The sequence below is a fragment of the Parasteatoda tepidariorum genome, chromosome 8 (genome assembly GCF_043381705.1).
Source record: "Parasteatoda tepidariorum isolate YZ-2023 chromosome 8, CAS_Ptep_4.0, whole genome shotgun sequence".
Taxonomy (NCBI): domain Eukaryota; kingdom Metazoa; phylum Arthropoda; class Arachnida; order Araneae; family Theridiidae; genus Parasteatoda; species Parasteatoda tepidariorum.
This window is the reverse complement of record NC_092211.1, coordinates 19,374,506-19,402,388: the sequence shown is the minus strand read 5'-3', so window position 1 is coordinate 19,402,388 and position 27,883 is coordinate 19,374,506. Positions and strand designations below refer to the sequence as shown.

General features: G+C 32.2%; 1 protein-coding gene across 1 annotated transcript; it reads left to right on the top strand.

Annotated features, from left to right (window-relative positions):
- The first annotated feature begins 1,947 nt into the window (after positions 1–1,947).
- LOC107452066 (uncharacterized) lies at positions 1,948–16,202 on the top strand. The gene is made up of 5 exons (XM_043052429.2): positions 1,948–2,255; positions 6,660–6,783; positions 9,460–9,578; positions 12,546–12,699; positions 16,004–16,202. Exons 1-5 carry the CDS (start codon positions 2,222–2,224, stop codon positions 16,134–16,136), a joined length of 564 nt encoding a protein of 187 aa, XP_042908363.1. The 5' UTR covers positions 1,948–2,221; the 3' UTR covers positions 16,137–16,202.
- The last annotated feature ends 11,681 nt before the right edge of the window (positions 16,203–27,883 follow it).

Here is a 27,883-nt window from a genome sequence, read left to right as displayed (position 1 = left end):
TTTAAAAAACAATTCAAAAGTGTGTGAAACGTTGAGAGACAAGTCTTATCAAAATGTGGGAAAATTGTTTGTAAAAAACATTTATGAAGGTATGTAGTATTTGATTGGGCTTAAAATCGTGCTCGAATCACCATTTAGAATATTATTCAGGACAAATATTGCATAAAATGCTTGTAAATATATAGGGGAAAAAAATATGTCAGAAAAATAAGCTCTCTTTCTAAAGAATGAGTGTGAATGATAACTTTTTTCATTTGTTTTGTTTAGATTTTGAGCAGATTTATTCAGCACGTGGCGTCCTTTTTTATTTTAGAATTAAATGAAAAAGTCTGCATAAATAAAGTATTCAAATCTTAGAACTTATAATTTATTTTAAATGTTTCCTCGTGTCAGTTAAATATTCATTCATTTCAGAAACTAATTTTATGAAACAATAGAAATTAAATTAAGCTTTATTTCTTAACATCTAGTTATATCCTTCCATTTTATATACTTATTTATTTATTAAACGCTTAACTTCCATAATATTCAAATATCTGATTTTGATTTCTTCACTGAAGATAGAAATGCGTTAAGGAGTGGAAATGGAATATTTATAAAATAATAATATTCTCCTACTTTAGTATATACTTTTATTTTCTAGTAACATTTTTGTAACTTGTAAACTTTTTATATGCTACTAGCTATGAAATAAATTGCATTAATTATAAATGTTCTATAATTTCTTGCTGAATTATAATTATGCATTTTAGAATATTTTCCTCTAAGACAGTGTTTCCCAAACTTATGACTTTTGTGTACCCTTTCTAAATTTTTCGTAACGCTGGGTACCACAAATAAAAAAATGAATGTATTTTTATTGTAAAAAAAACTGCACAAAACTTAAAAATCACAACTGGCTGTTGACACCACTAATTATTAACTGTTAACTCAGCAAAAAATATCCAATAGAAAAATGCGTTATCGTAAATTTTCATGGCTAGTTTTATTTTGAAGTAAAATTTTTTGAAATTTTCGTTTGTTGCAAGATATTTCGCATAAGAATGCGCACCCCCACTAAACTGTTACCGTATCCCCGGGGTACTCGTACCACACTTTGGGAAGCAATGCTCTAAGACATGAGAAAATATTTTTCAAATAAGCTTTTATGAATGTTAATTTTATGCGTAAATTTAAACATATATCATTTTAATAAAACATCCTAGAATATTACGCCTATTTACACATCGCCTCGTAAGCATAACATAAGCAGAGGTATGCACCGGAAGTTTTCTGAAATTGTTTCCTGTTTTAGCTAATTTTGTTGCTAATTTTACGTCGCACTAGAGCTGCATAATGGGCTATTGGCGACGGTCTGGGAAACATCCCGGAGGATGATCCGAAGACATGCCTTCACAATTTTGATCCTCTGCGGAGGGGATGGCACCCCCGCTTCGGTAGCCCGACGACCTGCGCGCGAAGTCGAGCACTTTACGGTAGCACAGTTTAACGAGGACCAATACCGCACACCCTCGGTCCCTACGCAGACTGATCCAAGTGGTCACCAACCCGCACACTGACATTAGCCAGTGATGCTTGACTTCGGTGATCTACTGGGAACCGTGTCCTAACGATCAGTCCATTGCGGGACTCCTGTTTTAGAAAACTTGTTATTGTTTACAGTCAGTCAACCCTCCTGTCAACGTAAGCTTCAAGCTACGTTTAATTAATAAACCCATAACGCATATGTAATGCCTTTCTCTGATTCAAATAACCACACCAGATTTCAATAACAATAAACTTAAATTTATTCAAAACAAAAGAAACAAGGCATTATTTTCTCAGAGCTTCCAGCAAATAGGCCAAGTGCGCCTCAACGATCGCCAAACAGTTGCCAAAGCCACGTGATTAATTTTGGAAAGCATCCAAGATGCGATAATTTTGGAAAGCATCCAAGATGCGAAGAAGTTTTTTGAGTTTCACTTTCACATGTCTCTGGACTGTCTACTTGATGAAAATTTGCGTTTACCACATTACGTCATTGTATCGATGCTTGATTGTAGTTTCAAAAGTCGAAAGCTTTACATTTTACCAAAAATGAAGGGCTAAAAATTTGTTTCGTCATTTGTTCCCGCCCCTTCTAAATCGGGAATAATAACGTGTTTAAATATTTTAGATTAAGTCAATCTAATTATAAAGTAATGTGTCTTGTATAAAAGACACAGAAATTGAATCAACTAATATGGCTCTCTGGATATTTATGTTACTTTTTCTTGGTAAGTAACGCAATTTTTATGAATATTTTTTAATGTTATAATTAGCAATGATGTAATGTTATTTGGGCGATTCTCACGAAAACAATTTACAATCTCTTGCTCCAAGATTTAATACTATACTACTAAAAGAACTTTTTTTTTTAAAATTTTCATAAATAGCATTTCTGTTAGTATTTTAAAATGACCTTGTACTAGCATTTATTGTTTTGTGTATTTAAAAAATTTAATTTAATTTTAAAATTTCATTTTCCTGGTATGTCGCAAACAATATTTCCTTCAAAACTTAATACTATAATAACCATAAATTTTTTAATATCTAATTTTTTTTTTATCTCAACCGCTGTAAGCATTTCTAGAAGAAATGCATAGGGCATTATTTACAAAAACTTTGTTGAAAAAAATTTTTTCTGCCAACAATTTGTTTGTCACAAGAAAATCTGTCATTTTCCTGTCTACTTTTATTTAGTGATTTATAACCAGAATAGATAGCGCCAGCAATCAATATCTTATATTAATAGATTGATTAGAATACCATCCTATCTGAACATGTTTCATTGCATGAATAAAGAATCAACTTTCTGGTTCAAAACCTATTTCAAAAATTTTTTCAAGGTGAGTAGATTTTTATGTTGTCATTTTCCTGTCTGCTTGAAATCATTAGTAACATAAAACACATAGATTTACTTCAGTTATTTCAAGAAATTCTGTTGTTTTCTGCGGAATGTAAACATCTTAGGCCGAAATGTTTAAAGTAAAGTTAAATGCTATATAATGGCAAATTGTCATTATCCTGGCTGTCATTTTCCTGGATTATGAATACCAGGACAGTGAAACAGTTACCAGAAAATTTTTTAAACAGTTGAATGTAAGGAGAGAAAACAAATATTAACCTAATACCAAGTTTATGTAAGATTGTAATATGCTTGAATGTATTTTTTAATTTATTTAACGATTGATTATGGTGAATTTCTATTTTATTATTTTTTTCTTGAGCAAATGTCAATAAACTACACTTCTGTCTGTAAGATATTAATAAATGTAACTAAATAAATATATAAAAAAAATTTAGATTATTTTAAGGACTTTAAATTTGAAGAAATTTTTTGTTCGGAATTGTCAGGTTTCCAAAGAATCACCCATTTATCAATCACATAAATCAGTCATATTAGCAATTATAAACTGAATATTGAATAGTTTTCAAACTTAATATTGTTACTTCGAAAATTTGTGCCAAATAAATTTTAAACTTGCAATTAAGAAGAAAAAAACATTCGATGTTTACTCGGGGATGGCTATGAGTTATACATTTCAAGTTAGTCCCTTTCTGTGATCTTTTTTTTCTTCTTGAAGTTTTTTGTGGGCTACTGCCCAAGATTTGGTGATTATTCTGCCACAGATCACGAAATCTCCCCTAAGGCTACAATGGAACTTATTGTTTTTATATTATCACTTTTAAAATTTTTATTATGATCTCATAAATTTTAACGATACAGTGTTTTGAGTTATATTAATAAAACTTTTATGCCATTAGTTCAATTAAAAAAAAAACTAATTTTAACTAAGACCTATTAAATCCAATTTCACAATTACAATTCATAAAGTATAGTTTATGACAACTCAAAGTCCCGCAGTGGACTGATCGTTAAGACACGGTTCCCAGAAGATCACCGAAGTCGAGCCTCACTGGCTGCGGTCAGTGTGCGGGTGGGTGACCACTTGGATCAGTCTGCGTTGTGCGGTATTGGTCCTCGTTAAACTGTGCTACCGTAAAGTGCTCAACTTCGCGCCCAGGTCGTTAGGCTTCCGAAGCGGGGGTGCANCACTTGGATCAGTCTGCGAAGGGACCGAGGGTGTGCGGTATTGGTCCTCGTTAAACTGTGCTACCGTAAAGTGCTCGACTTCGCGCGCAGCTCGTTAGGCTTCCGAAGCGGGGGTGCAATCCCCTCTGCAGAGGATCAAAATTGTGATGGCTTGTCTTCGGATCATCCTCAGGGATATTTCCCAGACCGTCGCCAATAGCCCATTGTGCAGCTCTAGTGCGACGTAAACTAACTAAAACTATATGACAACTCAGAAGTTGAGGAACAAAATGTTTTGCTTGATTTCACTTTGTCATGAATAAAAGTGTTTTAAATTTAAATTATATAATCTAAAAATTATTCAATCAAATATTTTTAAATTTTATAATCAGAATTATAAAATTAAGCCCATGATAAAATCACATTTATATTAAACTTATGTTAACTGATTAGTGTTCCACAAAATATTTATTTTAAGTGAAAATTGCTTATCTTTCAGATTTAACAAACCGGCAATAACTTATGTTGTACTTTTTTGGGAAGTGAAAATGAACTTAAGTGTTTACGAAAAAAAAATTTCCTTTGACATTTAAAAATCATAAGGATGTTACAAAAATCTGTGATTGACAACTCGTAGGATTTATTAAGTTTTTTTCTTATCTACAGAACTTATATATTTTTTTTTAAATCAATGCTAAAATTCAAGTTTAAATTTATAGCTATCCTACATTTAAATTTTTTATACTATTTACATTTATAAAGCTATAGCTATATTATATACATTAAAATTTGTTTTAAAAAAACAACAATTTTATTAGATAATTTTTGTTTAATTATAAATCGTAGCTGAAGAACCAATAACAAATAATAGTGGTAAATGAGGTAAATAAAAATATACACAACTAATTCTCACAAACAGTGATTTTTTTAGAATATAAGTTTTAATGAATAAAATGTAATAAATCTTAATAATCTTTACATGTATGAGAAATTTTAATAATTAGTTATTACGGATTTCCGCAATTGTAAAGCGTCATAATAAAAAATAAGCATTGCTGAATGAAGAATTTTGAGCTTGAAAATTCTTTACAAAATCAGCAGTTTTTCTAAAGTATTTTAAATTAGGAAGTCATGACTGCATAAAAACTGAGAAGAGGTTTTTCGCAGGTCTGAGACTCATCTCTGAAATGTCTGTGTTAACCTTTATAATAACTATAGCTTTTTCAAAGGTCAAATCCTTAGGATGACCTGAGAGTCACTGCAGTTTTCTTAATTATACCTGCAATGATCTACTAGTCAAAATTTCATCTTTGTGGCATAGTTAGTTAACTGTTAACCGAGAGGAAATGTAAATATTTTTTTAAAATCCTGTTTCGTCATTGCTAACAAAAACAGACAACGAAGCTTGCGAAGAGGTTTTCCTTTTCTCAGACATACACAAACCTAAGCTTGATACGTAATAAAACCCCCAAACAGTTATAGTTTGTCTAAAATAAGAACTCCCCCAAAAATTCGTCTGGACTTGTGGTGGTGACTATGGTAACGAGGTATGACTATTTCAAGCAGGGGTGCGGGGCACTGTTTTGATGGGGTTTCGGCTCGGCTCGGCGAGAGAAAGGGAATCTCTTTCTTCGGTTTATTGTGTTAGTCCTAGAGTGAAGCTACCCTCCCCCAAATGCGCCATTCTTGTTTCCATAGCATCAGACGTTCTCAGACTTTGTAGCGGGAGGAGTTCTTTGCTTAGACAAACTATAAGAGACTCATTTGGGTTGTCTATTCAGTGCTCACCCTGTAATTTTTTCCTGGAGTGATTAACACTGGGGCGTTTACAGAAAGCGATTAATGATGCTGGGAAAATATATTGTCATATTAAAAACGCAGAAGATCTTTGAAGATTAGTGTCGGAGACCCTTTTTTTTTCGATCACATTCACAGAGAAAATGAAATTCTTTATCAGTTTTAATTCCCAATTGTTTCAGCTCACATGTAAAATCTCTAATAACACGAGGTGATTCAGCACAGCTAATGGAAAGTGAAGGATTGAGAATCGCATAGCAACTTTTATCCAGAAATATCACCGCTAGGGGCGCATCTCCATAATGAATTGATCGATTATGTGCTATATTACAATTTTTTTAAAAAAAATCAATTTTTAGTTTCGAAAATTACATTCAAAAGAGACATAGGTTTAAATGTTTCATCGTAGATCATTGATTTGGCGATAGACTTGCAGAGCTCTCCAAATTCGTTGCCAAATTAGTAAATTACAATAATAATAATAATAAAATAGTTTACAGGATTTTTAAATAGTTTGAAATTAGTTTTTATTAGCAATCATGAAATTCTCATGCTTTAGATAAATAATAGTACCGGTTTAAATGCTGTCAAGCAGCCAGTCCCTAATATCAGAGCGCCTCAAGCGGCGCACAATGACACTTCAGGCCACAGATTGCTAAGCAATTTTCTATCCCCAAATGATGTGCGTTACCTTCTGATCACGTTTGTTACCGCTGTACTGAATTATGCTGTATAAAATTGTTTTCTTTGCACTAAATTCAACTTTGAACTTCAAAATTGTTAAGAACTTGTTTTTACAATAATGTAGGAATATCTGAGGCAAGCTCTTTTGGAGAAAACACTGATTGTTTTGAAGAATGCTATGCTAATATCTTAACTAAACAGTTACCGAAACTTCTAGCTCGAAATGAAAAGACGTTTACCAAAGAAATGTAAGTAACTAGTGTAGTATTTGTATTAATCGACTAACAACAATTTTCTACTTCTGTTGCAAAAATACCAAGTAGTCTGTTTATATTATTACAACTGATTACCGGACCTTAAAAAAATATCCATCCATAAATCTGTATTAGTCAACACTACAAAATCTTGCTAAAATATAAAAGACATAATTAATGAGGATTAATTTCATATTTATTAATTTTAGTAACACTTCACGTAATTTTACGTTATTAGATTGAGCTAAGCATGCAGCAATCGATATCTTATATTAATAGATTGATTAGAATACCATCCTATCTGAACATGTCTCATTGCATGAATAAAGAATCAACTTTCTGGTTTAAAACCTATTTCAAAATTTTTTCGAGGTGAGTAGGTTTTTATGTTGTCATTTTCCTGTCTGCTTGAAATCATTAATAACATAAACTACATAGATTTACTTGAGTTACTTCAAGAAATCCTGTTGTTTTCTGCGGAATGTAAACATCTTAGGCCGAAATGTTAAAGTAAAGTTAAATGCTATATAATGGCAAATTGGCATTATTCTGGCTGTCATTTTCCTAGATTATGAATGCCAGGCCATTGAAGCAGTTAACAGAATTTTTTTTAAATCGTTGAATGTAAAGAGAGGAAACAAATATTAACCTAATACCAAGTTTATGTAAAATTGTAATATCCTTGAATGTAATCAAGTTTTTTTATTTATTTATTTAATGATTGATTTTTTTATTTATTTAATGATGAAATGAAAAGACGTTTACCAACGAAATGTAAGTAACTAGTGTAGTATTAATCGACTAACAACAATTTTCTACTTCTGTTACAAAAATACCAAGTAGTCTGTTTATATTATTACAACAGATTACCGGACCTTAAAAAAATATCCATCCATAAATCTGTATTAGTCAACACTACAAAATCTTGTTAAAATATAAAAGACATAACTAATGAAGATTAATTTTATATTTATTAATTTTAGTACACTCTAAAAACTGTACCTCTGATTTCAGAGGCACATTTGAATCATTTGTGCCTCTGAATTTTAAGGGCACAACGTACCTTTAAAAATGAAAGGCACAATGTACCTCTGATTTCAGAGGCACATTTGGATCGTTTGTGCCTATGAATTTTAAGGGCACAACGTACCTTTAAAAATGAAAGGCACAATGTACCTCTGATTTCAGAGGCAAAATCAGATGTACCTCTTAACTTGGAAGGTACATTGTACCTTAGATTTTGCTTTTATGTACGGCTCATTGAAACAAGCATTTAGTGGTACCAAAACCTGTTATTTACCAGATTTGAATNACAATAATGTAGGAATATCTGAGGCAAGCTCTTTTGGAGAAAACACTGATTGTTTTGAAGAATGCTATGCTAATATCTTAACTAAACAGTTACCGAAACTTCTAGCTCGAAATGAAAAGACATTTACCAAAGAAATGTAAGTAACTAGTGTAGTATTAATCGACTAACAACAATTTTCTACTTCTGTAACAAAAATTCCAAGTAGTCTGTTTATATTATTACAACTGATTACCAGACCTTAAAAAAATATCCATCCATAAATCTGTATTAGTCAACACTACAAAATCTTGCTAAAATATAAAAGACATAACTAATGAAGATTAATTTTATATTTATTAATTTTAGTAACACTTCACGTAATTTTACGTTATTAGATTAAGAAAAGCATGTTTTTAGAAGTTCAACTCATCAAAATAAAGATTAACTCTAATTAGTATAATTTGGTATGATGCCATTGTCCGAAGTCAACCTGTGGTAGTCAAAATTTGCTAGAATTACAGAATTTTTGTCATTAATTTTAGTTTTAAAATTGAAACAGAAGCGTAGAGTACACGTAACTATTGACAAATCAGTGCTAGACCATCAATGATGCGTGGGTATCTATAAACATTGTTTGCTAGACCATATTATAAGTATCGAAGCGTAACTATAAACAAACTAAACTTGTAGTTTCATATAACTTTAGAAATACTAATACAGTAACGTAGCCCTTGCATGCTAACTACGTTGATGCTTGAACTTACGATGCTAAAACTGAATATACTTGTTACTGCCTTTAAACAAATTTGCTCATTACCTAAATTTAATCTTTCTGAATATCTCATCTACAGGGGGCGCTACTAACATAATAAACAAGCTAATCATATTCATTACATATTAAAAATGTACATACTAAAAACGCGTTCTAGATTCCTTAGCAACAAAAAAATAAGTTCTATTATATTTAGATTTTTATTTTAGTTGATATTTCAATGTTGTTAAGAGCGTTATTCATAGAAAAAAAAATTTTTTTTTCTTCATGGAAAGCTTTTATTGCCAAGTCATATTTATGTCATATAACCTAACACTGTCAATAGTTTTCCTGTAAGTAGCGTAATTTTGAAATTCAGTAAGAATAATTAAGGATTCTAATTAATTTTCAGCATAACTAGTTTTGGAATCATGCATCCCCTAACATGTTTCTTCGTAGCTTATTTCTGCTCTTAGGTTTAAAAAAAAAATCACTGGTTTTAGAGGAACACTGGAAGCTGTGCATGTTTATCTTGTTGTGATAATTTTTTCAATCGTTGAACACACATGAAACTTTCTTTATTTAATTATTTTGTTTTATGATTATAAATTCTTCTGTCTTAATGAAGGAAAGAAGACTTCTACGCTTGCGCAGAGAGAGAAATGAAACGCTGCGGTTGGTGGGATTTCGGCTCTTCAAAGGAGACACAAAGCGTTTGTGATTCCGTTGCTGGATGTACTGAAGGAGGTAAAGCATTATTCTCAGTATTTTATGATATTTTACAGTATTTTTTGTTTATATATCGATAAATTAGATTAGTTATTAACGGACGTTTTTCAAAAGCTCTTTAGTCTTATAAATCAGAAAGCCTAAATGGATCCCGTCCCTCGCGATATCCACGGCAACGAGTTAGCTGACACTCTCGCAAAGAAGGGACTAGACCATCCAGTCCCCTCCACCTTAGAGCTTACATACCTTGAAGTTTTTGCAAGGCAAAAGGCCCAGAACAAACAAAAGTGGCTGCTTCCACCTACTCACTACTGGTATAAAGCAAAACGACCAGGACTCTCTCTATCTCTTCCTGGTGACAGGCAGACCAACACTTGCTTATCCCGACTGGCACCCAGTGGACACCTGAAAAGTCTCACTTTTTTTGCTAATCAAAAAATCTTTCCTCTTTGCCCTAAATGCCAACAAAACCCGGCATCACCTGAGCACATCTTGAACTGTTTAGGGCTGTTTGGGTTTACGACTACTGATGTTCAACTCCGTAACCTTGAAAATTTTGAACCAATCCAGAAGGCAAAGAATCAGTACCCCAGAGGTATTGATTTGTTATGGGAACATGGTGGACTTTGCAACTCGACAGATTTAACGTGCATCAGTCACTATTTACTACACGGAGAGTCTTCGGCCATCGGGGATCGAACCCACGACCTCTTGGACATGGTGCTTTCTTGCTTAGTGCTTGCTTTCGTATGCCTGTTTAGGCAGAGGGTGCAATTGTTCTTGTTTCCTGTGGCGCCCTCTATGTCCAAGAATTCGATTTCTGCCACACCATACGTCACACCCGTTTTATAGGTCAGACGCATTCCTTTATCCACAGATCGCAAATTTGACCTGAATCAGAGGACGAGATTAAAACAAGTATTTCAGTTAAATCAATTAGCTATATTATTCAACCTAAGTAATATAGTGGCACTCACGTAGTTAAGGACTGTGTTTTCAAAATAAATGCGTCATTATATTAGATGAATATTATGTTTTGATCAAGATATCTATAATGACAAATTCTACCTCTGTTGAACTTCAATCCTCAAATAATTCATTCGTGTTCACAAGTGTTTCATAAAAGTTTATTTAAAAAATATGTTAAGTTTCTTACACTTAAGGACAGGAGTTATTGAATGATTACAATCAATTTATCGATCAATGCAAGTGTAATTTACTACATTATCTTTGTTTGATGCTTTAAAACATTATATTAAAATTTTTTTCTTGCTTTTTTTAGTACAAATTTCAACATTATTATGAGTAAAGGAAAAATTTTTAGCAATGAACAGAGATGTTGAATAGATACTCTGAGAAAAGAAGGTTTAAGCATTAGAGAAATTGGTAGGCGGTTAAAATTATCAAAAACAGCAGTTTTCCAAGCATTGAAATCTATTCAAGTGACCAAAAGTATTGAAAAAATATCCCGAAAACCACGTCCTCGCAAAACTACCGAACGAGAAGATCGGATTATTCATCGAATTTCTGAAGCTGATCGTAGCAAAACCGCCCAGGACATCAGAAAAGAATTCGCTGAATTAACAGGCAAGCACGTAAGCAATAATACCATCAAACGGCGTTTAAATGAGTTTCGGCTTATGGGTCGCGTATGTAGGAAAAAACCGTAGATGTCAAAGAAGAATAGAGCAGCTCGATTAGCTTTTGCAAAAAGAGGCCAAAACTCGACATCGGCTGACTGGAATCGAGTTATATTTACAGACGAATCGAAGTTCAACAGAATGGGCTCAGATGGCAAAAGTTATGTGACGCATCGAGTCGGTGAAGAATTTAATGTACGGTGTACAAAATCAACTATAAAGGGTGGAGGCGGCTCGGTGATGGTGTGGGGTGCCATGACACGTTCAGGATGTGGTCCAACTCACAAAATCGAAAGCATCATGGATCAGCATGTGTATGTGGACATTATCAAGACTCTTTCTGCCTTATTACAGGAAACTTCTCTCAAGAAAACCAATCAAGCAAGCCGATAATGATCCAGAGCACACGAGCAAAACTGCGATGGCCTTCTTGTCAAGCAAGAAAATTGAGGTTTTGCAGTGGCCTTCACCGATCACCAGACCTCAACCCGATCGAGATGCTGTGGATAAATATGTGAAACAGCAAAAACCAAAAAATTTAGGTGATTTATGGAAATGTATCCAAGAAGGCTGGGCAGCTATACCTCCTGAGCGATTTCAAAAATTAGTAGTTTCGATGCCTCGTAGATGTGAAGCAGTAATTGCCGCAAAAGGCTTACCGGCTAAATACTAGCTCCAAATCTTTATTTTCTGCTTCATTTTTTACATTGTTATTAATTTTATTAACGATTAAGAAATATTTATTTTGTTGTCCTTAAGTATGCGGAATGCATATTTTTCCTAATATGTTACATAATTTAAGTATAACAGTTAGATAAGTGATTTTCATTGTGGAAATATATTAAAAATAAGTTGTTTGTTCCAATACATAATTATAAATTCAATAAACTTATGCGTGAACATTAAATTTTGGATTTTACTTTTCATAAAGACATGTCCTTTAGTACGTGAGCGCCACTGTATGTACAATTTTCTCTGGTTCCGTTCTTCTTTCACGCTAATTAATGAGCAAATTAATCACCATTTAAACAAAATTAATCTATAAATTATAGAACTTTTTTTACGAAATAAGCATAGTTGAAATAAAAATATTAAGTCTTAGTTCGCTTAAATTTTATATGAACAGTTTAACTTTTACCATTTCTGCCCAGCTTCTTTCAACTCTTCGCTGCCAGCGCTAGAAGCGAAATCTTAAAAAAATGTTTTAAACAATATACACATTATAGAAAAATATTTTTTGGAAACAATTTTTCTTGGCGAATCATTTCCAAATCATTTAATTTGAAACTCATGGATTATTTATATGGATGTTCAGTATTTATATCTGTTTCATCTGTTATTTCAGAAGATGAGACAGGAAATAAATACAGTTTCCTGCATTGCCTGGATGAGCACAGGCCTGATTTAGTCGTATGCTACGCCAACTATATACTCGAATTTATGGAAGCTGTAGTAAAAGGAGAAAAGATTCAAGAGCCTGAGGATGTCTATATGTGCAGGTTTTTTTTTATTGCCTTAAACACATAACATGCACTTCACTCAATGCACAGTGCATAAAATAAAAAATGAAGACGGATTTTCACGCAGTAATGTTCAATCTTAATGGTTTTGGCCTTACCTTTTTATGTTAATTATCGCAGACGGAGCGGCGATGGCTCAGGGAATAGAGCATTCGCCTTCCCATGAGGTGAACCGAGATTCGATCCCAGAGAGGGCTGGTCGATACGAATTCCGCATCCGGCTTGAACCGACCACACTGCTGACGTGAAATATCCTTAGTGGTAGACGGATCATGGGTTAGAGTCCCCTTGTCGTCAGGCTAACCGTGGGAGGTTCTCTTAGTCATATATAGCAACGTTACTTTTAAAAAGTAACGAGTAAGAATACAAGAATTTTTAAAAAAAGTAACGAGTAAAAAGTTCTTATTTTAAAAAGTAACGAGTAAAAAGTACAAGTAAAAGTACAAGTACTAAACAAAAAAAGTAACGATTTAAAAGTACATTTCTAGGAAATCGAAAATTCAAAGTAACCTAAAATTTTATTGAATAATATTCTTATGTTCTTTAATGTTTTTGCAAAATTGTTGTTATTTATTTAATTATTTTTAATTTTGAAAGTTATGGACATTAATTTATTTTTAAATTCGGAAGAATATTATAATATAATTTTATAATATAATCGTATAATATAATTTTAAAATCAAATATAATTTTAATATCAAACTTTTTATGTATTTGCCCGAAAAAGAAATTTTATCTATTGATTTTAATTTTTAGTTTATTATTTTTATTTATTTAAATTACCATTGATGTAAAATTGTTTTACTTTATAGAAACGCGTTAAAAAGTTCAAACATAAACAAAGCATACACGGGGTGGTTTCAGATAGCTTCGTGATTTTTGAGCTAGCAAAAAATAATTGAATGTGCAGTATAAGTTGAATTAACCTTTTCTGAAGTAATTTCTTTTTTCTCTCTGTTGATTTTAATTGATTCTGTGACTCTTAAAATATGTAGAGTAGCTGCCGCTGTCTGGAAAATATGATTTAAATAGTTCAGTTGGGAGAGCGGACGAAAGTTAAGGTAGATTAATGTTAAAAGGTCTCCGCTGTCGCCATCTTAGTATTTAGGTTAAATATTTTATTCGTGTTTTCTTAATTTTTTCTATTTAATTTTTGATGATTTTTGTTATTTGATGGCAAAAAAAAAAGTAAAAAATTAAGATTTTATCATATTAACAGAACACTGTATCGCGGAATAAAATTTTCTTCGCAAATTCTCTTTATCCTTTCTTTACTACTTTAAGATTTAATCGAAAGAAAAAGTGATTTCAGGCAAACCTAGCGTAAGCCTTGAAGTTTCAATTACTGAAAAGAAAAATTAAAAATTTCAAAATGCAAACAAATTATTAAAAGAGAACTTCATCGTTGCGTAATCCGAAGTTATTTTCTCGTAATTTATTTTCATTTGTATATTTGAAAATTTTCCTTTCAGTATTTGAAACTTCATGGCTTACGCTAGGTTTGTTTGAACTCACTTTTTCTACACTTTAAATTTTAAATTAATAATGAAGGAAGAATTAATGGATAATGGATTAATAGCGAAGGAAATAATAATGAAGAAAGAGAATTTGTGAGGAAATTTTCTTTTCCGCGCTTGATAATGTTTACAGATTCAATGAATTTTTCTCAAAAGTAAGTAATTTAAATCTGCACGTACCTCAGTTTTTAGAATTTTTAAAAAAATTTATATTTGTTCCAGTTTAAATTGATGAAAACCGATTTGAATAACCCTAAAAATTTATTTAACGTTAATTGCATAAAAACAGATATTCTTAATAAAACTGTTTACTATTTACCTATCGATCAAAAATTGTTGATAGCAGAGTTGTATTCGCATAATTATATCTGTCGTTGAACAGCCGACCCAATTTTTGGGTTTACGACTACTAATGTTCAACTGCGTAGTCTTGTAATTTTGAACCCAATCCAGAAGACAAGGAAACTCCTGAATCAATAACCCCAGAGGTGTGGATTTGTTATAGGAACATGGAGGACTTTGCAACTCGACAGATTTAACTTGCATCAGTCACTATTAACTACACGGAGAGTCTTCGGCCTTTGGGGATCGAACTCACGAACTCTTGGACAGACTCAGTGCCCTACCAACCAAGCTATCCCGGCCTCTACATAATTATGTTAGAAAAAAATTAACAGAGACTCTAAAATACTGTTAGGGTTATATCTCCAATTGTGATTGAATGGCGGCCTTATATGGAAAGCATCGGCCATGTAACGATAGATGCTGCCAGATGGAGTAAATATCCTCCATCAGTTTATTTGTGGAAATTAAATAAAGAGGAATAAAAGCATATTTAGAATTTTCCCTCCACCCTTCGACAGGAGAGGAATGGGGGGTTACTATTTCCAATTTTACTATTACGTCACTTAAGTTTTTTATTTTTTTGAACAACTCGTGAAATGTTTGTTTGAACGAACGATAAATTTTTTTACACACCATTATAAAATTCGTTTAAAAATATAAATGACTTTTTTTTAATAATTATTTTTTCATTATTTATTAATGATAAAAAAAACAATTTTGAATTCTGAGATTTGCAAAGTTATACTAAATTTTAAACTGATTATTAAATAGTGATGGTAACAAATGTATTAAATACATTTCCTCCAAAATTTGAGGTTTTTGCAAAATCTTTTTCCCAGTGGTAGTGAAGACGAAACTTTAAAAACAAATAGAACTATCATGCAGCTTTTGTCAGAACTTAACATGACTACATGTCTAGTCTTTTATATCGCTGTTTAAATTATTTACAAATTGTGGTGAAACTATTTCTTTTCATTTTAATTTATTAATACCTCATCTTTGCTAACACTAGGGAAAAAAATTACTGAAATTCCGCAGCAGCTGGAGGTAATGCGAAGATATTTCTGTATCGTGATTCGCCGTGCCGTCTACAATCGCCAAGAAAGTGCTAAATATATTTTAAACTTGCAAATTAAAAAAAAAATAAATAATATGTAGATGTTTGCCCGAGGTGGATTCGAGTTGGTCCCTTTTTTTTAGCTTCTCGCGGGCCGCTGCCCAGAAGTTGCGAAGACTTGTCGATTTTTCTGCCACAGATCACAATATGGAAATTTCTCCGGTAATACAAATATAGCGATATTAGTTTCAATTTCATCACTACTTTTTAAAATTGTAAGACGCTCAGGAACTGGCAGAAGTACTATTCCTTTTTACTTTCATTTACTTAAGTCTTAATATTTATATTAATTTTTTTCTTCCAGTTTTGTGAAATCGATTATGCCTTGTTTCAGAGAAGTAAGTATCCAAAAATGCGGAAAAGATGGAACAGAATTATTCAAAAAGGAATTTGGACGAAATTTACCTAAACATGTAATGGATTCCTGTCCTATTTGATATAAAATTAGCATTTATGGAATTCTTATTAAATATTTTTTTAAATAAAACGAAACAATGTTTGAACTGCAGAAAAAAAATTATTACAAAATCTCATAAAAACTTGATGGCAATGGGTATAGCTTTGTGCAAAAGACGATTTTGTGTGTATTTTTGTATTATAGTTGAAACATTTGCTTTTTGCAAAAATCAACGGAAAAAGCATGTAATGACTAAGCAATTAATACATGACCTTAGCATTTTACATAGTGTCAAATAGCAAATCGGCAAAGTATTAAATATAATGATTTTATTTAATTAGAATGGTCATGATTTAAAAATAATTTGTTCCTAAATCCTACCACAACTAGATTCATGTTTTATTAAGTTTTCCTTAATAATTAAAGTTTTCCTTAATAATTAACATTATTATTAATCTAAATGGATGATTAATAGCCAGATTAACAGAATAAAAATCCGACAGGAATATCATGACAATATCATCTGTAATTGATGGTATTCATTCAGATGGAATATCATTGCATTTACAATAGTATTTTATTATGAAATTCTATTTACAGTGCGGCTTTGAGGAGAGCTCCTTATGAATAAAAGTCTGGGCTGTCTGTTGCTATGGTAACAAGCGAGAGCACATTTCTAAGGGGGAGAAATGAAGGTGTTGATTGGTTTACTCACGCTGACTTATCACGAAATATCACGTTTTATCACGAAATATTATCATTTTGTCGACCCACTGAAGGGATGAAAGGCTGAATCAACCTTGCCCGGCCCGAGAATCGAACCATGGACTTGTGGCACGACAGCGAGAAGCTCTACCGCTCAGTCACTGGGAGTTAGTTACAATTATAATAAACTGAAAAAATTTTGAAGCACAAAATAATATTTATTGACGTGACAGCTTAAAATTTTTTTACTAGGGCAGTGTGTCTGAAACACAAACTAAGGCGAACCAGAAACGAAAAAATAATTGTATGTTCAGGCTGTTTAAGGATTATTTTTCTTGTCTTTTTTAATTATTGATTCGTACAAAAATATAAATCCTCCTTAATGTATGGAAGCTGTTGCTGCAAGTTTTTTTATTTTCATCAATTTTTTTTCTCTCCAGCCTTATCGTTCGATGCCAAGCAAGAGGTTTTCTACTTTTGTTTATTAACTATTTGTCGCCAAGTCACTTAGCCGGTTCTTCCATCCAATGAATACTCAAATAATGTCACTCATAGTTTGTCTATGTATAGAACTTCCCTAACCATTAGTCTGGAGTAATGGAGGCGACTATGGTTACGGAGTTTATTTAAAGTTGGGTCATAATTTAAGGCAGGTTTTTGCTCGAGTTGGCCAGATTAAAGGAATCCGGAGAGAAAGAAGCTCCCGTCTTTGATCAACACCTCCTAGAAAAGAGTAGGCCTCTGCACGGGTTACCATAAATATCCTTTAGTAGTCCAAACGTAATGACGTATTTCGTATTTTCAACCACTGCGCAGCTTAGTACCCCGAACGTAATGACATCTTTCTTATTTTTCATCAACTGCGCAGTTAACTTTGTCACATCGGACTACTAAATTAATCCGTGCTGAGGCCTTCCTTATTCTAGGAGGTGTTGCTTTGATGGTCTACACTAGGGAGCGCTGCAGGTTCTTTACCGCTTATACTTCCTGGTTACTGTGTCCGGTGTACTTTGAAGCCATTTGGATCAGAACATGATCATTGTGTTTTGAGATTCTTTTGAATAGTAGTTCTTGCAAATGTTATATTCGTTTATTTAATACTTGTGCTTACAATGAATTCTAAGTCTAAATACCATATGCAATAACCAATAAAGATGTCATATAATAATAAAAATAGTGAAAAGACAGTACTCTTATATCGTTTTATTAATGTTAAAATTATAAGGGGCGTATAATTTTAACATTAATTGTGAAATAATAGTATTAAGTGGAAGTAACGTGTGGTTTGATCAATAAATATGTAAACCTAACATTTGAAAAAATAATCGCTATAAAACACTTCTTACCTTGTCAATAATGTACGCCAACTTTCATATTTAAACCTGAATTATANATATTATGTTTTTTCTTCCAGTTTTGTGAAATCGATTATGCCTTGTTTCAGAGAAGTAAGTATCCAAAAATGCGGAAAAGATGGAACAGAATTATTCAAAAAGGAATTTGGACGAAATTTGCCTAAACATGTAATGGATTCCTGTCCTATTTGATATAAAATTAGCATTTATGGAATTCTTATTAAATATATTTTTTTTAAAAATAAAAGAAAACAATGCTTGAATTGCTGGGAAAAAAATTATTAGAAAATCCCATAAACACTTGAGGACAATAGGTATAACTTTGTGCAAAAGACGATTTTGTATATGTCGTTATATTATAGTTGAGACATTTGCTTTTTGCAAAAATCAACGGAAGAAGCATGTAATAAATAAGCAATTGATACATGACCTTAGCATTTTACACAACGTCAAATAGCAAATCGGCAAAGTCTAAAATATAATGATTTTATTTATTTAATTAGAATGGTCATGATTTAATAGTATTAGTTGAAAATAATTTATTCCTAAACCCTACCGTAGGTTCATGCTTTATTAAGTTTTCCTTAATTAAAAAAATTTTTCTTTTATAATTATCATTTTTATTAATCTAAATGGATGATTAATAGCCAGATTAACAGAATAAAAATCCGACAGGAATATCATGACATCTGCAATTGACGATATTCATTCAGATGGAAGAAGATGGACTGAAAGTCTGGGCTGTCATGTTGCTATGGTAACAAGCGAGAGCACATTTCTAAGGGGGGGGGGAGAAGTGAAGGTGTCGATTGGTTTACTCACGCATGCAAACATCACGACAAAACTATTCACCCCACACCCCTATTCGAAGTGACTTTCCCTAGTAATCATGGTACCCACCACGACGCGAGACTGATGTCTGGAGGAGTTACCCTGAAAGCCGCACTATAAACAGGCCTTCAACCGAATGATGGTTACAGGAACTCAAACAAGTGCAAACCGGTTTCAATACCGTTCTCGCGTGCGTGCGTCAGTTGCGGACGTGTTTCTGTGGATTTATGCGCTGTGTTTATTTGTTTCATACTACGCAGTTATTTGTTTATTTTGGGTGCAGAGTATAAATAATCAATTGGAAAATTTTCATCATGGGTGAAAAAGGTGATCTTTCACCATGTAAAAAAGCTGAAGTAAAGGCCCTTGTGAATGCTAAATTATTTTCAAACCGCGAAAACTCACGAATGTTTTTGAAGCTAGCGTATGACGCAAAAGGAAGAAAATTTGGGTCAGGGGACGAGGAAAAAAAGATGCTGCAGAATCTTATAGAGACTGTAGTTGTTAGGTTTTTTTTAAAAATATCCATTTTTGGTGCAACCTTCTCCCGTCATTCGGAGATAGTAAACTGAGCACCACTTTATGTAGCCAGCAAATGAATACCAAAGTCGGCGCAACATAGATCGAAATTTTTTACAGTGTAGTAACAATAAACTAAACTCATTGGCATGACAACTCATAGAGGGCCAAGGCCTATTGCGCCCATCTCAGTTTACTTGACCTTTGGGCTCTGGGGTGGGTGCTAAAGCAGATGTTCCAGTTGGGTGGTCAGCCCAACGAGGAACCCCTGTGTTTAGTTCTCAAACATGCTTGGTGCTCATTTTGTCGACCCACTGAAGGGATGAAAGGCTGAGTCAACCTTGCCCGGCCCGAGGATCGAACCATGGACCTGTGGCACGACAGCGAGAAGGGCTACCACTCAGTCACTGGGCGTTAGTTACAATAATAATTAACTGAAAAAATTTTGAAGCACAAAATAATATTTATTGACGTGACAACTTAAATTTTTTTTACTAGGGCAGTGTGCCAGAAACACAAACTAAGGAGAACCAGAAACGAAAAAAAAAAAAAAAAAAATAGATATTTCAGCTGTTTATGAGTTATCTTTCTTGTTTCTTTAATTATTAATTCGTATAATAATATAAATTACTCCTTAATGCATGGAAGCTGCTGTTTCAAGTTTTTTATTTTTATAATTTTTTTCTCTCCCCAGTCTTATCGTTCGATGCCAAGCAAGAGGTATTCTAGTTTTGTTTATTGACTATTTGTCGCCAAGTCACTTAACCGGTTCTTTCATCCAATGAATACTCAAATAACGCCACTCATAGTTTGTCTATGTACAGAACTTCCCTAACCATTAGTCTGGAGTAATGGAGGCGACTATGGTTACGGAGTTTATTTTAAGTTGGGTCATAATTTAAGGCAGGTTTTTGCTCGAGTCGGCCAGAGTAAAGGAATCAGGAGAGAAAGAAGCTCCTGTCTTTGATGGTCTACACTAGGGAGCGCTGCAGGTTCTTTACCGCCTATACTTCCGTGTTACTGTTTCCGGTGCATTTTCAACCCATTTGGATCAGAACGTGTTTCCGTGTTTTGAGATTCTTTTGAATAGTAGTTCTTGCAAATGTTGTATTCATTTATTTAATACTTGTGTTTACAATGAATTCTAAGTCTAAATACCATATACAATAACCAATAAAGATGTCATATAATAAGAAAAATAGTGAAAAGACAGTACTCTCATATCGTTTTATTAATGTTAAAATTATAAGGGGCATATAATTTTAACATTAATTGTAAAATAGTAGTGTTAAGTGGAAGTAACATGTGGTTTGATCAATAATAAATATGTAAACGTAACATTTGAAAAAATAATCGCTATAAAACACTTCTTACCTTGTCAATAATATACGCCAACTTTCATATTTAAACCTGAATTATAATTTATACACTTAGTCTTGTTGCTCGAACAATATGCTAACGTAAGAAGGTGTACAGCTTGCAACAAGAACAAACAGTTATAAACAAATGGAAAGAGGCCAAATCGGAGTGCCAAAAAAGCGAGTTATTCAAAATCTAGCAACCATGTCACCTTTTTTAACAAAGTATCTATAAATAACTAAAACAAATTTTCACCTCAAAATCACCAGAATTACTTAATAACATCGATATCTTATGAAATACGGCAGATTTGAGCTCAGAAATTATCTAATTTATTTCATTTATTGAAAACAAAATTATCCGTTTGAAAATATCGCCTCGCAGAACAAGCTATATAGTAAGCAGCTGCAAACTTTCTAACCGGAACTAGAGCAGGAAGGAGCTCGAGATTGTTATTGTTTACATTTATATTGAAAACACCATCCACAGCCTTAGACTTGGAGAGATTTCTGTATCCTGGTCTGTGGCAGAGAATTCGCCAAGTCTTGGAAATTTCCGGGCAGCGACTCGCGAGAAACTAAAACATCACAGAAAGAGACCAACTCCTAACCTGCCCCGGGCAAAGATCTACATGTTTTTTTTTTTTTTTTCAAATTCTGCATCGCAGGTTTAAAATATATTTGGCAACTTGGCGATCGTAGTTGGCGCAACAGATCACTATTCGGAAATATCGCCTCAGACTTCGTGGCGAGGAGCTGTTTTTATAGACAAACTATAGCCGGATCTTCCACTGAGTATCTTCGGAATGAATAGATTTAGCAATATAAATCAATGTTATATATTTAATTAAAGCTAAAATAAGAACTTTTCCCAAGAAAACTCATTTTTTTAAAAATGTCACAGAGCCGGTTCTTCCACTAAGCTCCTCGAATATTTAATATAAAGTGATTTCAATGTTAAATTTTTTGTAACTTCATTCCTAATATCGATTTCATCAACAAAACAATTTAATTGTTGTAATATTTTTCCTTAGACTTACAATTTGTACTAAATTTTATATAAGAATCTCTTTATTATCTTATAAATCTTCTTAACACTATTTTAAATATACAAATTTCTATTTGCTTAATTGAATGAATGCGTAATAACATGAATGTTTAATTTGAGTATTGAAAACAAAACTTGTTTTAAAAATACGTTTTTGGAATTAAAAATGAGCAATCCATTCATACATATTCTCTGTTTACCGTAAAGAATGACAATGGTTCGAGTCAAAATGTGAACTTCTATTTAATTAATACTACTATTTGCTTAACATTATATTATACTACAATTTATGTTATGTAAAAGCTAAAGCACAATAAATTAATGTTTTTTACATTCTTGTTTGTTTCACATTTCCACATTTATCAATGTGCTGAATTTTTATGAATGAGAATTTAATGAAGATAAAACTAGTTTTAAATTATTTTTTAAATTACATTCTTATTTTTTAACTAAATATTCTACACAGATACTATTTATATTTATCAAGATAAAATAACATTGATAAAATACATAGTATGAAATTATATTTGGTCCCGCAGTGGACTGATCGTTAAGACACGGTTCCCAGCAGATCACCGAAGTCAAGTATCAGTGGCTGCGGTCAGTGCGCGGGTGGGTGACCACTTGGATCAGTCTGCGTAGGGACCGAGGGTGTGCGGTATTGGTCCTCGTTAAACAGTGCTACCGTAAAGTGCTCGACTTCGCGCGCAGGTCATCGGGCTACCGAAGCGGGGGTGCGGATCCCCTCTGCAGAGTATCAAAATTGTGATGGCATGTCTTCGGATCATCCTCAGGGGTGTTTCCCAGACCGTCGCCAATAGCCCATCGTGCAGTTCTAGTGCGACGTAAATTAACTACAGCAACAACAATTATATTTGATTAATTTATAACTGCATACGAATCGAACTAACTACGACTACAAAACGAAATTACAGAGATGGAACATCTATTGAGTATGTGACGGCATAAAACGTATTGAAGAACCGGTGAGAGAAACTTCCTCCAGATTGGCAAAGCCTTGAGTGATTCGTACAATTACCAATTTAAGTTTCGGAAATCGCTAGTGTTAACTACCACTATAAATATTAAATGCCAATTCACTAGTATATAAGACATGTTAACTTGATTCTATCTCGAGGTACCTTATGATAGATGAAGGTTAACATAGTCGATAATTTAATTCCCCACAGTGTAAGGGAGTTGTTACTTGCATGAAGAGAAGATTTCCCTATCGTGATCATCGCCAAAATCTGGCAAGATTCCTGCGGAGAGTTTTTTTTTGTTGAGAAAGCGTGGTTTTATACGACCACGCCTCCTCGAAAAAGGATGCCACGCCTCCTTTAGGATGGGCTTCATGACGTACTTCCAAAACGACTTTACCCAACACCACCGATATAGGTTTTCTGATTACAATGGATTTTTGAATTGTTTAAAGCAATTTAAAACATCAGCATTCTGGACAGTAATTTGTAAGGAAGACTGCACGATGTTTGCTCGTATAAACTCTTCTGGTGTACCTTCCATTGAATCATCGGTTTTAATCACCACGGAACTTGAAATGAAAACTTTTTTTCAGTCAGTGGAACTTAAGACTTGTGATAAAATTAAGCTTCCCAAGTCAACAAATAACTTTAAGGAAATATCAGTTGTACTAGACTATGTTGAGAATTTGTCCAGTGGCAAAGTTAATGATAACCTCCATTTTCAACTAATTAAATCACTGTTAGAGAACTTAGTAGATGAAAACTTAAAAGAAAAAACACAGTTTTTAAAAGAGCAGTTATCACTGCTACAATATCAAAAGCAACAAATAAGATATTCGCTACAACTAATGATATTTTGTGCATTGATGTATTCAATATCACCACATGCCTATAAATTTTTACGAAATTCTGGGAATTTAGTACTTCCTCACCCAACAACTATCCGACGGATAATTTCCAATTTAAACGCAAGCCCTCAAGGTTAGCAGTTAGATGAAAATTTTCTAAAATATACAAGTGAAAAAGTCATAGATTTAAATGAACAAGACAAAATTATCACATTAATGATGGATGAGATTCATTTAAAACCTTATTTTGATTTTAAGGGAGGGAATGTTGTTGGGGCTGCTTTTGACAGTTCGCATGCTGCTACTAGTGCACATGCCTTCATGATACAAAGTTTGCTTTCAAACTATAAAGATGTTGTTTTTGTGCTACCAGTAAAGACATTGACTGCAGAAACTTTGCACGACATTATTAAAAGAGTTGTTGTTGACTTAGAGGATATCTCTTTCACTGTAGTTGCAGTTGTGAGTGATAGCAACTCAATAAATAGGAAGGCAATGTCCTTGTTTTCAAATCCTCCCCAACTCTCGGTATCATTCAACCATCCAGTAGATTCTGATAGGCCTCTTTATTACGTTATAGATGCTGTCCATATTTTTAAATGCATCCGAAATAATTGGTTGAACCCAAAAAATGATAGACAGAGCATGAATTATCCCAGTTTTGATTCTAATGTGATTTCAAAATTGGATACAGCCTGTTTCAAAACCTTAAAAGAACTTCATGAGTTAGAACATACTAACTTGCTAAAATATGGCTATAGTTTAACGCTTAAAGCTTTGAATCCTACAAACTTAGAGCGCCAGAACGCTAACCTGGTCTTGAAAATTTTCAATGAGCATGTGATTGCAGCTCTAATTGAACTCGGTGAAAAACTCAGCTTGAATTATTGTAAACAAACTGCTGCCTACATTCATGTTATTTTGAATTGGTGGAATGTGGTAAATGTAAAAACTCCTGATAAAGGAAAAAGACTAAAAAACATTATAATGCATCCTTTAACAAATTCACCCGTGGATGAAGGACAAATTTTTCTGCAGCAGTTCATTACCTGGATGAACATTTGGCAGGATTATAATCCTGCAACCGGGAAATTGAAGCTTTTGTGCACATAAAGCTCTTGTGCATACTAGCTGTGCTCTCTTAGAAATGTCAACGTATTGCATTGAAAAGTTAAAGATGAGATATTTTTTGACAGGAAAGGTGCAAACTGATTCCTTAGAGGAAAGATTTGGCAAATATAGAATGTTAGCCGGATCACAGTTTCACATATCAGTTTGGCAACTGTTTGAGTCTGAAACAAAACTTAAGTTACAAAATTATTTGCCACTTTCGTTGAAGTTAAGTGTGTTTGGTGACATTAAAGCTACTAAACTAACGTTAAATGCAGCAGAAGCTAAAAGTAGTGAACTTAAAAATACTTAAGGTATAGTAGCAGTCAGCGAACAAGACTTTAAGAACATTGATTCTAGTTTACCTGTATTGGTGTATATTGCAGGATACTGTGTTTACACTATTTGTAAAAATTTAAAGTGTGAATTTTGTGAAAAACAGCTAACAATGGATAAGGAACTGGCTATTGATGAATGCTTTCAGCATGTCACAAGCTTAAATATGCTTTCAGCATGTCACAAGCTTAATAGGAGGACTGAAATTTCCAAATGCAGATGAGGTTAAAATAGTATCTTATACCTATATAGTAGGACAGAAACTTTTATCTACTGATCATGAAAGCAGTTTTTTAAAAATATTAAATCAGCGATCTTATATGTCTGAACAGGTATTGGCTATAGTGAATGAGTTTGATATTTTTAATGATGTAAGCACTTGTTCCTCTGGTCATTCATCTCAGGAAATTATTAAACGTATAGTGTGGATCACCACAAATATTCTTTTGAACAACTATTGCCTTTTAAAAAATGATATCCCAAAAAAAGCTTTCAAAGAAACGTAAATTACTAACTTTGGAGAAATAAATTCAGTTATATCGTAAATTTCCTAATTTTTTTTCAAAATCTTTTTCTTAATATATATATATTAATTCTTATAGTGTGTTAATAAAATTTCCAGGTCTTATTTATTTAGTAAAATTAACTTGAAGTCAACAACATACAAATTGCAAAATAGTCTTCATTACTTTTATTTCATACTTAATATATTTTGTTTGAAGATAGTATTGTAATATATTACGCTTTTGATGCATAAAGTTAACAACTTTGATTGCTTAATTCTGCATCTCTAACTTAGGAAAAATAAATCAAGTTATTTTGTAAATGTTCTTTTTTTTATTTATTAGGAATTACACTAATATTATCTAACTGTACCAAATATTTTTCTTTAAAAATTTGCATTGTGTGTTGATAAAATTTCATGTCTTATTTATTTTGTAAAATTAATTTGAAGTCTTTTGCTGCAACAACATACAAATTGCAAAATAATCTGAATTACTTTTATTTCATACTTGATATATTTTGTTTCATGAATATATTTTGTTTGATGTATATATCCATTTCACATGATTCAAAATTTCATGATTTTTGACAACTGTCAAAAACAATGCCAAAAGATTTTTTTTCTCTTTAACATGATGGTAAAAACAAGATAAAACTGTCAATTGTCAAAAACTTTCCAACTCTGCCTAATTATAATAATTTTTAAAATGCTTCAAAATATTTTTGAGTTCTTGAAAAGTGCTTATTTTTTGCTGAATAATTTGGCTACGCACCCTGTGAATGCATCATGGTATATGACAATTAAGTCATTAACAAAATTTTAGTCATGTTTTAGATGAATTTTTGTTCTTATTTAGGCAACTATTTTCCTAGTTTTTGGCTACTATTTTAATGCTTTAGGCTACTAAAAGCAACTATTTTGTTCATTTTTGTCTGTGGCAATTTTGCTATAATAGTGCAATGTCTATGTTTAACATACATATTGATAATAATATTTCATATTTTCGATTCAGTTTAATATCTATAAAGCTATGCATAACTTTCATGTTTAAGATTAACAAACGTACAGTTATAATAATAATTAACTTTGGAAATACTTATGGAAGGTTATTTCCAAAGATTAAAAGTTTGGTTTCAGTGTTATAATAGAGGTATTGAATGTTGTTATTCAATAAAAGTTATAAGGCATGTTAATTAGTAATTTCTAAAATAGATGTCCAGTATATTTTTTAGGCTTTTATAAAAATGTAAATTAAATATTTTTTAAAAGCATGTTTATAAGAATTATTTTGTATTCATTTGTGAAAGTCTTAGCTGTCAGCAAGATTCTTACCAGTTCATATGTTGTTATATTGTTTGAATGAAGATATACACAAATTCGTTATATCTTCTGGTTTTAATACTGTTTTCTGAAAATGTTACTGATACTGAAAATTTTACTAATACTGTTTTCTGGTTCAAAATGCATACTTTGTTCCACTGAATAAAAAGATTTGTTTTGAATTTGTTATTTATTTACATACATATAATTTAATAGCTTTATTTTTCCCTATTAATTTTAAAAATTACACTTCTCTTTGTACTAATTTTGCTCTCTTAAATAAATTGTATTTTCTTCTAAGTCCAAGCTAAAGATTTTTCAGTTTTTAAATTTACTGTTTACTTGTTCAATTGTAATTTTTAGTATCAATGTAATTTTTCAAGCTAATAATTAAAAAAAAAATACCCAAGTAATTTTAAACAAATTTAAAATCATATTTATGCAGCAGTATAAAACTTTTTCCAAAATATACCACCATAGCTTTTTTTCCAGCTAATATTATCAAAGGAATTTAAGTACAAAATATAATATTTTTTTTAAATAAACATTTTGACTATTATATATTTTCTAATATAAATGCTCGACATCTTATTAGGTTTTTTAAGACTTATGTATTTCATATGCAAATTGCAGGGTTGTAGTTATTTAAATCTGTATATGGAGAAAACCAAAATAGGAAAATTTTCAAAATATGAATTTTGTTTTAAATAGTATTTTTAAAAAATCTCTTTAAGAATTTAATTGACAGAATATTTCTCAATGTATTACTGCAGCCTATAAGGACAACCTTTTTTTCCCTTAAAAATTCTTCTTATTTGTTATATTTTAGATTGGTTTCTTCCAGTAATATTTGTTGATTTCTGAGCAAG